The sequence below is a fragment of the Montipora capricornis genome, chromosome 1 (assembly GCF_036669925.1).
Source record: "Montipora capricornis isolate CH-2021 chromosome 1, ASM3666992v2, whole genome shotgun sequence".
NCBI classification, from domain to species: domain Eukaryota; kingdom Metazoa; phylum Cnidaria; class Anthozoa; order Scleractinia; family Acroporidae; genus Montipora; species Montipora capricornis.
In genome coordinates this window covers 34200812-34212545 of record NC_090883.1, presented here as the reverse complement: position 1 = coordinate 34212545, position 11734 = coordinate 34200812, and the positions used below count along the sequence as shown (strand labels likewise).

The 11734-nt window shown below is 40.1% G+C and overlaps 1 protein-coding gene across 1 annotated transcript in view; it reads right to left on the bottom strand.

Moving 5' to 3' along the window:
• The window catches only part of LOC138014534 (collagen alpha-1(II) chain-like), a 118343-nt gene that overhangs the window by 94342 nt on the left and 12267 nt on the right, over window positions 1–11734 (bottom strand). Inside the window, exons 8-16 of the mRNA XM_068861642.1 lie at window positions 10116–10160; window positions 9002–9055; window positions 8191–8244; window positions 5930–5983; window positions 5219–5272; window positions 4161–4205; window positions 2922–2975; window positions 2327–2371; window positions 1298–1317 (exon numbers count right to left, since the gene is read on the bottom strand). Coding sequence (XP_068717743.1) covers window positions 1298–1317; window positions 2327–2371; window positions 2922–2975; window positions 4161–4205; window positions 5219–5272; window positions 5930–5983; window positions 8191–8244; window positions 9002–9055; window positions 10116–10160 — 425 coding nt within the window. The remainder of the gene's footprint in view (window positions 1–1297; window positions 1318–2326; window positions 2372–2921; window positions 2976–4160; window positions 4206–5218; window positions 5273–5929; window positions 5984–8190; window positions 8245–9001; window positions 9056–10115; window positions 10161–11734) is intronic.

Here is an 11734-nt window from a genome sequence, read left to right as displayed (position 1 = left end):
CTCTCGTCTCAATTCAAAATGAATCAAAATATGAAAATTCGCTTGAGCCGGTTCAAAAGCGATATTTATGAAAACAATCATCCTTTTTGCACAACGTTATCAGTATATTGATTATACCGCTCTGGGCCGGATTACTCGAGATCATTTTAGAGATGTGTTACCCAAGTTTCCATCATTGGACAATCTTGGACAATGTTGTTGGTGATTTCTATCTGGGTTAAGAAGCGATATCAGTCGAGGGAGTTCACACAAAAGGATCGGGGTTATAGTCCTGTTCAAACTACAATATATAAAAATAAATATATTTATCATTCAATGTATTTTTTATCCTTTTCATTGGCCGAGAGCCCACCACGTGACCTGCAAATAACTGCCTTCAAATAAGTGTTTTGCTGCAAATAATATTCTGCTCATGCGCAATTGAAATCACTCTCTTTTGAGAAAATGGCAGATCGGTTCCCCGATGTCAGAGAATGATTCGACATTCTTAGTTGATCGAAAGAGCAGTGAGAATACTAAGAAAGGAACAAAATTTCAACGTATTTCGAAAGTATCTCAAGGAAAGAAGGGTAGACGAAGAGTCACTCGTGTCATCGAATGCGTATGCACTGAAGAGATTTTATGCTGAAGCCAGAAAAAAGAATGGCGAGCTCTACACCAAAGCTTCACTTGTCGGCATACGCTTTGAAAAGTGTGAACTTTTTCAGCTTTGTTGATGCCTAGTGTTATTGAACGTTTGACTGAAGTACAATTTGAAGTCTACAAATATAATTATGCTGAGAAGGAAACCAATTGATTGGTGCCATTACTCGACTCTGCAAGGCAGCGAAGGCTTATGCATCAGTCGATTCCAGCAGTGCCCATCCCCCACCCCCCCCCCCCTCCGGGCTAACCTCCGGGCATTAGCATTTTTTTTAAAAATTGGCAAATTCCCCTGGGTGGGGACACATAAGCTGTGTAAATGCCCTGGGGTGGGGACAAATGCCCCGCCCCCGGGATCGTCGCCTTCCAATAGGCGCCTGTATTCGCAGGCTACTTTGTCTGTCAAGAAATCAAGACATCTTACATGATCTTTCATCGCATTTTACGCTCCCAAGATCTGTCTTGAAGATCGCATCATTTGAATTCGCAGCCCTTCAGTGTTTCATATAACTCCGCTTTCATGAATTTAAAAATTGCTAGGCTAGTTTTGAGTGCGAAATGCGAAGTAGTTGTTGTTTTTATACGCAGTCTCCACGTCAGTGATTGCTTTGCGATATTAGTTCACCTTGTCGCTTTTATATATTCATATGCTTACAAGTATAAATAAAGAAATACCTAAAATTGAGAAAACATAACTTTAAAAACATCCACAAGTTTTTCGAGTCAGTGACGGGACGAGCCAGTCTTTAACGAAGGCCTCGTCTTTTCCGATAAACTCTTCCATGTTCATTCGAAAACACGTGTGTCAAATTCCCGGGGGTCGCCCGGGTAGGCTAATGCCCAGCTCCCGGGCTGCGATTAAAATTGCGAATGCCCCACCCCGGGACTGACAACTTCAGCAAATGCCCCGCGGTTGCCCGGGGGTGGGGGATGGGCACCGCTGAAATTGATTGATGCATTACGGCTTCTCGGAAACAAAAACAAAAAACAAAATGATCGAATGATAAAACAATTATTGACCTCGGTTATCGCAAAATATCGTGATTTGTCTGTGTCTCGCAGATCAATTATTTGCCTCAGCCTTCGGCTTCGGCAAATAATTGATCTGCTCGCCACTGAAAAATTACGATATTTTGCTCAACCTCGTCCAATAATTGTTAATTATTATTCCACTATTACGCCATTTTACCATATTTGGTCAAGAGAACGCGCAAAATACGAGACAGTAATACACTGTAGTGTCCCGTTTTGACCGGTTTAGAACAGAGCAAAATACGGACAGAACGGGGTTTTTCAATGAAAGAAATTGTTTTCAACACGATGCTAAGGCTGAGAATTTAGCTTATCATCGCTTGTCACTCGTCAATTTGTTTATCCAATCAAATAAGGATCTTTGGCTGACTATTTGTGTTGTTTACATCGTTCGCACGCGCCCTGAAGGACAGATGATGCATTTTTCTCAAAACACTCTTACCACCCAATTGAAGCAGAATAACACCTTTTTGTTGTGGAATAATAAATCGCTTATTCGAGGGTTTAACATATAATACTCGTGGAGATTTTTCTCATTGCTCGTATCTTTCCTCGCCCCTGCGAGAAAATACTGCGCAACTCACAAAATATCCGTGCGTCTTATATGTTAAACCATCGAATAAGATGGATATTTTATAATAATTAAACCTACTGCAGCTCCTTCAGCTCCTGGAGCGCCCTCAGGACCTTGAAGTCCCTAAAAGAATCAAAATAATTATATAGAATATCAGTAAGGTAACATTGTTCAGGCTGTCTGGAGGACTGGAAGTAACACACTCACCCACTCAGTGATGGAAGGTATAAGACTCACTAAGTTTCACTTGTATGATTATCCTGTCAGATCACATTTTTTCCTTCTGATTTTTTTTGCTCCACGATGACTCGATAGCGTCGTTTTAGAAATTTCCCTTTGATTTTTAATAAATTTTATTCGTGTTAGAGCGGTTTTCAATTGATTGTCGAAAGTAATTAGCGAATTACTTTGATTTTGCATTACTTAACTCAGTGATTGGTTCAAAGTTCTCGCGCCACTTTTTCAACCAATCAGTAGTGAAACCAAAACCAATCGTGGCTTGCGCGTTTACATTTTCCCGCGCTTTGTGTCGTCTATAGCTACGTGTAATTACTTCGAGTTTTGATTGGTTTACTGGATTGTCTCCGTCCTTTTGATTGGCCAAAGTAAATACTTTGGTTTTGGTTTTACGACCCTCATTTGAAAACCGCTCTATGGGTAGGACACAACTTACAATTGGTCCAGCATCACCAGGCTCTCCCTGTGGCCCCCGAATTCCAACTGGTCCCTGGTGAATTAAATTATCATTAGAACCAAAGAATATTACTTTTGGTGGCCAAAATCTACCAGGGAAAACAAGGGCAGCCTTTTTCCTACCCCATAGGTCCCTGTCAAAAGTTCAATTCAACTTTTTCCCCATGAAATAAGTTCAATTGCTTTCGGCATGAAATTCATGGGATCTAGAGGCTTCTTGTATACTTTACAAACTGAAGATGACATTCGTCTACCGCCTGAAGTATGACAGAAATACTACTTTAAAGACAGATGACAAAAAAGGTTACATTTATGAACATAAGACACTCCTCAGGCAATCATCTTTCACAGGCTCGTATATTTTCGCCTACTGAAGTAACTCCGTGAGCAACAGCAAAACTCCATACTCCATAACTTAAATCCTGTTTGACGGGGTTAATGCTTGGATGAGAAGAGAGAGGAATCGCTTTCCACCGTTAAACGTTAGTACGACCCAAGGATATGAAATTGATGCGGATTGTTGTTTATGTGCCCATAATAGGACGAAAAATTCAAGATTACAAGGTAAAAAGAGGCTATTTGAGGCAAGCCATTTTTCTCAAATCCAAATACATGTAAATTACAATCAACACTGCGTTACCAAGTCATTAGTTCTGGTAAACTAAAGATGCGTGAGGATTACCTAAACTCCCGATAACTACAAAATTTTGACTGTGATCAAAATATCTATGTTTAGGTTTGTTGGGTCTAGTTGGCCATGGATATATGTGAACTGAAAGCAGAAGTGTAACTTCAAGACAGGGCGCAAGTTTCGAAATAGTTACGATTTTAAAGATGTCGATGGCTGTGTTTGTGACACCTGCTCAAGGCGAGACTCGACCATAGAGCAATGCATTCTGGTCGCTGCGCAGTGCATTCTGGGCCAAATCAAAATGGATTTTGGTCGAAAGCCAGCAAAGCCAAACATATCGACATTTTGCATAAATTTGTCTCGAATTCTCATTATGTTGCTACTCGCTCGCTTCTCTCCTGCCGCAGTAACGAAAGGTGTTGCCGGTCATAGGAGGGCAGAGTCGCTGCTAGTTTCTGACTTTACTCCGAGCATTTCTGGTTCCCTTTTGCTTAACGAAAACCCAGCATGAATTTTAAGGGCCCTATAATACAGGAAAGTATCTTACACCTACGCATTCCGTTATCAATGAAAGTACGAAATACTTACTTGTGCTCCGTCAATACCGGGTCTACCATTTTGTCCTGGGCTCCCCTATGTTAAAAGACGAAAATATATTCACAGTGAAGGATCACTCAATGTGTACAAAATTTGTCCGACCTGCGGTTTTCGTTAAAACAATGGTTTGCTGGGGGTGCTTAGTCTCGCGGGCTCAGAAAACCTGATTGTTGTCATTGTTATTTAAGGTTTTTCATGTAACACGAGTGGTCTCATATTGAGCAATGACGTCACGATTCCCGCCTTTTTGGTTTTGTATTAGTACCCAGTATTTGTATTAAAGCTTGCTTTCCAATCTCTACCATGTATACTAATTGTACTTAGTATAATTTTCAGCGGTGAATATGAGAATTTAGTGTTATATTCACCGCGCTACCCGGTGAATATAACATTTTGGAGGCGCGGCTGCTAAGCTTATCAAGCACTTTTCGTACGTTTTTATCTTGCTTTAGCCCGTTGTTTTGCACTGTCTTGATATTCACCGCTGAAAATTACACTAAAACCATTATTCGCCTCAGTAAGTCACTGCTTACGAGCCAGAAGGCCCATCAGGCCGGCGCTTATCTCCGGTTTCAGTAGCATTAAGCGACTAGGAGTATTTATACTCCCCCCTGGATGGGATGCTAGTCCATCGCAGGGTTACCCCCAGCATTACGCCGGTACCCAATTATACACCTGGGTGGAGAGAGGCACCGTGAGAGTAAAGTGTCTTGCCCAAGAACACAACGCAATGTCCCCGGCCAGGCCCCGAACCCGGACCACTCGATCTGGAGTAGAGCGCACTAACCATGAGACCACCGCGCCTCCCATTATTCGCCTCAGGCTCAGTAAATATTGGAGAATATTTACCTCGACTAGGTCTTGGTAAATATTCACCAATATTCACTTCCCCTTCGGCGAATAATTGTTAAATATAACGACAAGAAAATTACACGATAGCTGGAAGATAAGAATCTTATCTTCTTCTTGCCACTCAAACATAAAATTCATATCTTCTCGCCACTGTTAATTATCCTCTATATATTTTTTTAGCAAAACGGGTTCTTTACCGTTTCACCTGCTGCACCTTCGTCACCAGGATCTCCGCGATCACCTTGAGATCCCTGAAAAAAAGTAAGAGCCTTGCTTTACTGATCATCAAAATCAAGAAAATCTGTTGAAGAACTTTTTATAGCAAAAAGCTGATATTGCTGCTGCAAATATTTCTGTCAGTGAAAAATTTTCCATCCCAGCACGTCCACATTGTTAATCCCGGCTCATATGACTCGGAGTTATTAATCATTGAGGAGCAGTCGTGGTTCAGTTGGCTAGTGCACGGCTTTCGGAGCGAGAGGTCCCCGGTTCAATCCTCGGTGACTTAAACGTCTGTTTCAACTTTCCTCTGATCCGTGTAGCTATAGCTTTAAATACCCGTAAAACGGAGAACTGCAACGGCGAATGCATAAATAGGTTATAGACTGCACGGAAGTTGCTATGGAAATACACCAGACTTCAGGATCGCTATACATCTTTGTTTTCTTGGCAATAAAACATCTGAGTTAGCAAGAGTTTTATAAGAAGAACATTTAAATGCTACCATTAGAGCGTGGATACTTACGCGGTCTCCTTTGAAACCTCGAAGACCACGCATGCCTGCGACCCCCTGCCTACCCTGGAAGCAGAGATTTCAACGGTTAGGAATCAACTAAAGAAACCGTGTATTTCTATAGTACCGAAATTAACACAGCTTGTCTAATAAAATGCTTGGGAATATAGCTTACCGGTTCTCCTGCAAGTCCAGGTTCTCCTGCCTCTCCGGGACTCCCCGGTATACCCTACGGATGAAATGTTTACTCAATACTTATTGAAGGCAACCATTCGACTCTTCTGTAAGATAAACATCTCCACTTCACCTCTTAATACCGCCTCATTAAATCACATGAAGATGTACATGACATCAAACATTCCTAAAAACAACTTATCAAAAGTACGTACCTCTCACAGTAACCAAGTTCGAGGTCCGTACTGTAAGTTACGGACCGAGTCTTTTTCCCTTGATTTATGGCTCAAGAGCGAAACTGCCACAAATGATTGGCATGCATAAAACTAATAAATCCTCTTGGCGTTTTAAAATAGTTGCTTGTAAGGTTCAAACAGTCTTACAAGTTTATTTGACATAAACGACATGAAAAACTTGCTAGAGAATGCTGCATCAAAATTCCAGAGTTTCGAAGCAAGCAACCGTGGACAATTTTCCTGTCGGTGTACGTTGGATCAGTGGCTTGATCTGATCGGCGTTATTTCAAGTTGAGAAACTAAATATTTTAAGCAAAAGCCGATACAACGTAGATTTGATTTTAGTGATGTACTATATTTCGGCTGGCCAAACCAGCCTTCTTCAGGTACAATGAGAGTTTACATTGAATTGCTTCTATGTACATATATATATATATATAGTAAATGGATGTTGACGTAATACTGGAAAAAATGTGATAAAACATGGCAGTTACAAAGATTTTGAATTCAAATACTAAGAGTCACGGAAAAATAACGGAGATCACTCAAAATGATAAACTGAAATCTAATACGTTTCTTCGCGGATATTAAGACCGTTGGGATCAATTGTCCTGCCTTTTGAAATTAAAAAAGCTTCCCTGGCCTTACGGATCGAGTCTCTGTTAGAAAATATTTTTTCGATAGGGATTAATTGCATGTCCTTGGAGATGTTGTGGGGAGAGGAGAGGAAATGTTCTGCGACTGTAGTAGGTTTGGATTTGGTGTTAGCGTTATCTAAAGTGCGGCGGTGCTAACCCTAACCCTAACCCTAACGACATACCTTCTGAAACGAGGTTACAAACGCAACTTTGTTACTAAACAAATACAACGGGCTGCAGACATTCCCCGCACACATACCCTACAACCTAAACAGACAGACAAACCCAAACGCATACCTTTCATAACGACCTATAATCCATCACTTCCTTCCATCCTCAACATAATAAAAAAACACTACAATCTACTTCTTTCTTCTGACCGCTGCAAAAATGCTTTCCTCCATCTACCTGTTGTGGCTTTCAGGCGCTCCCCTAACCTTCGAGACCTGCTGGTTACAGCTAAACTGTCCCCCAATGTAACTCATTCTAATTCCACACTTCCTTCCGGTTCTTTTCGCTGTGGCAAAAACTGTGCTACCTGTCCTTACATTTTCGATGGACTAACCAACTACAAATTCTGCTCTACTGGCGAAACGCGCTCCATTAATTTCCACATAACTTGCGAAACTAAAAACCTTATCTACATGATTCAATGGAACAGATGCCATCTACAGTACATAGGAGAAACTAAACGACGTTTAAAAGACCGTTTTAATGAACACCGCCGCACTTTAGATAACGCTAACACCAAATCCAAACCTACTACAGTCGCAGAACATTTCCTCTCCTCTCCCCACAACATCTCCAAGGACATGCAATTAATCCCTATCGAAAAAATATTTTCTAACAGAGACTCGATCCGTAAGGCCAGGGAAGCTTTTTTAATTTTAAAAGGCAGGACAATTGATCCCAACGGTCTTAATATCCGCGAAGAAACGTATTAGATTTCAGTTTATTATTTTGAGTGATTTCCGTTATTTTTCCGTGACTCTTAGTATTTGAATTCAAAATCTTTGTAACTGCCATGTTTTATCACATTTTTTCCAGTATTACGTCAACATCCATTTACTATATATATATATGTACATAGAAGCAATTCAATGTAAACTCTCATTGTACCTGAAGAAGGCTGGTTTGGCCAGCCGAAATATAGTACATCACTAAAATCAAATCTACGTTGTATCGGCTTTTGCTTAAAATATTTAGTTTATCAAAATTCCAAACTTCTGCGGGCCGTAAAGCTGGCCGTACTGTAGAATACAGCTTGCTAAATTTGCCCGCAATCATGGCAAGCCTACTATCTGAGAGATATTGTTATAAGTTAGATTTCTTTTCAACGCAATATACTTTTAGTAAATATGTTGACGTGGGAACGAATTAGAACTTACATCTGCTCCATTCCGACCAGATTCTCCTCGTGGTCCCGTGTTACCTTGGAGACCCTATCAAAACAAAATTTCCAGAAAACGTACGTCTATTTGAGTTTTGTTAACATTTGAAACAACAAAAGGTAAGAGACACATTCAGACAACAAATGCAACCAGAACCTATAAAAGCTTTAAAAGGAGTCTGCCTGGACTGATGAACAATCGATTTATGTGATTAAAAGAAGACTAAATTCGTTAATGCGATCGGTGCCTTCTTAATTGCATTTGTCGCTTCAAATCGTATTACAGCGGTTATCAGTCACACGTGCCCCGCAAAGGTTTTTTTTTTTTTTCATTTTTGGAACTAAATTTGATGGACGTCAATCAAATGTTTCCATGACAATATAGTCCTGTTTACTTGATGGTAGTCGAATTCGTCATGGAAACATTTATAATAATTGACCTCCACCCCAATTCAGTTTCGAAAAATGAAAAAAAGTCGTTGAGGGGCGCGTGTGACTGGTAATCGCTGTAAACTCCTAGGACGTTTGCAGTAGGCAAGAGTTCATGATTTGAATTCTCCTAAAGAAAACTGGTGACGTACATGGATATTCGTACTTCGAGTGGGTTGTTCTTTAAATTTCTTTTCCCCTTAAGCTCCAATATCAAAATTTATATTCTCTCAACATTTGTTTTAGCTTTTATGAGGAGATTTTTTTTTCAATCAGGAAATTCTATATTGAGAGATCGTTTGACTTAATTCTCATGCATGACCTGTATCCTTGATTAACTGGTGGTTACTGTAACGAGAAATTAGTCAGACGTGACTTACTGGGTCTCCAGTAGCTCCAACTAGACCCGACTCCCCTGTTTCGCCGCGAAGTCCCTGTAATCAAGAAAAAAAATGAATTGGTGTGACAGGTGGAACAAAGACAATGAAAAAATAAATATAATCATTGTTAATAGTTGTAACCTATGAATATCATAAGAAATGTCATAATAAAACCAAACGTTTTCCAATTCACTCTGCATTGTGAATGTTTTTGTTGGATAATTTGTCACTTGATGATCTTTCTCTTCCATTATTGAGGCCCCGCTAGGGGAGGGGGCGGGGGGGTTAGTCATCTGTTATCCGTAAAATTGAGGGGACAGTTGTCCGTTATCCCTTGAATTACGAGATTGTTATCCCGAGCTGAAATTACTCATCTTTGGAATTTTAACAATAAGTGGCAATTTTAAAGCGTAAAGGAAAGGAACTTTATTTAAGTGTCAAGTCGTTCTAGCGTTGAAGCACTAATCGGGGCAACTGTCAACTGAAATTAACAATTAACGCAAATCAAGTCAAATGTTGGTTTTTGAAAAGAGGGAAAACCGGAGTACCCGGAGATAAACCTCTCAGTGCAGAGTAGAGAACCAACAAACTCAACTCACATATGACGCCGAGACTGGGAATCGAAACCGGGCCACATTGGTGGGAGGCGAGTGGTCTCATCAATGTGCCATCGCTACACCCTCCCCCCCCCCCCCAAAAAAAAAAAAAAAATAAATAAATAAAAACAAAAAAAGACAAACAAACAAACAAACAAACAAAAAACCCTTTTTTAAAAGATTACCTAATACTGCATAATTATACGAAAACTCTACAGTTTCACCCCAAGGCACTAGCGGTTGATTGAATTAATGAGCCTGGGAGTAAATCTTGGACATGGAATGATAAATCACCCGTTACTGTTCATTACCAGTCGCCAGTGATGTATATCCTCAGCAAAAGTGACCAAAAGTATGATAATTGAGAAATCAAAGCTATATTCTGCTATCCCTAAAACTATCTCGGTTATTCCTTATCCCTACTATTTTTTCGTCAGTCATCCCTAAAACCCTAATAACAGGGCCTCATTAATATTATCACCATCATCAGCATCAAGTAATACTTATGAACTGCATACCTCTGGTCCTCGATTACCAGGCAAACCTGCTCTTCCTGGAGGACCCTACGCGGGGAAAAAATTCAAATTATGTTGTTAATCGGTTTTCTTAGGCATATCATGCTTGTCGTAAATGGTTAATACTCTTCTAAAACAGAAATAAATCAATGCTCTGGATCGAAAACAAATAATCCTACAGCTTTCCCGATTAAGGTTGAATTCCAGTTAAGAAGCTTGTGATTACTCTGCTCATCGAGAATTAACCCTAGAGGAGTTAAGGTACAAAACTCAGTTCAGAGTTGCAGACAAGTTGTCCCGGAATGCACGAATGTTAAACGTAGTTCAAAGATAATTTATGCACATGCACATGAAAAGTTAGCACCCGGTCGCAAGGGAAACCGTTCTAAACAAAGATGGCCTGGGACAACGATTAATCATGCTCAGTCAGAAGAGAAATACGGGAGTTGTGAGATCCAAGTCGCGGGCTGTGGTGTACTTTTATGAGTGTTTATCACATACGGGACAAAATTACTGAATGCTCATTGGCTGAGACGGAATGCATTTTCCTTAATCAAGAGGGCATGATTCCTTGATCCTGATCGGTCAACAGTTGCTTATCCAGAGCAAGCGAAGTTACAAGAGAATCTTCGAATTCTTCCAGGTTAAACTACTTTTTTGTTCACACTATAAAATACATTTTAAGAGCTATTTCTGTTGACAGCAACTACTTATTGAATTGAACTTTATCCGAATGGGAGCTTGTCGGTTGTCATTTGTCACAGCACTAAACGGAGTTCCCTCAATAATGTCGCCCTGAATGTGATAAACATGTCATCGCAATGTCCCCTCGTGCAATTGAGAATTAATTTCACTTGTATTTTCAAAGTTGTACAAATTTTCCTCGTCGCGACTCGAGCAATTTTTGTGAAAACTTTGAAGATACGCGTGGAATTAATCCTTAATTACCCTCGGGCCCATGTGCTTACATATACTACGGTAATTACATTTGGGTTAACAAACTTGATGAAAGCAAATTGCTTGAGTGCCATAAGTTTCTATGTAACTTTTGAAAACTGCCCGTAATCAGATGTTAAACATGGAATCTTTTATTCAGTTCCACACGCTTTTAAAACTAGTAGTTGATTTGATTTTTTTTTTTTGATTTGATTTACAGACTTTGCCAGTCAAGCTGGCAGAGCGCCACAACAGCTTGCACCAATTACTGTGGCCCCTTTTTTTACCCTACCACCCATGATACTCAACAGAAGACAGACAACAACACCGGGAACTACGTGCCCTACTCTTAGTTGTGACAGATGGATGAAGAAAAATACGATAGTAGAACAAGATCGATGCTCGCGTAACTATCTTATTTAATTAAATTGCATCAGCTGCCTTCCCGAGCTGACGAGTAAAAGCGATAACGAGTACAAGGCTATAAATTGGGTAATGCAAGTTTCCAACGTGTGGTCACTTCATGTGACACGAGTATAAGACGCAAACAGGGGTGACAAACATTATTTACTTCACGTTTCATACGCTTCGACGTATATCCTCAGAAGTGATCATCACGGTAAACTTCAATTTTGAACTACATGCACCATAAGTACAGTTGTAACTAATTAATTGTTTCAAATTTT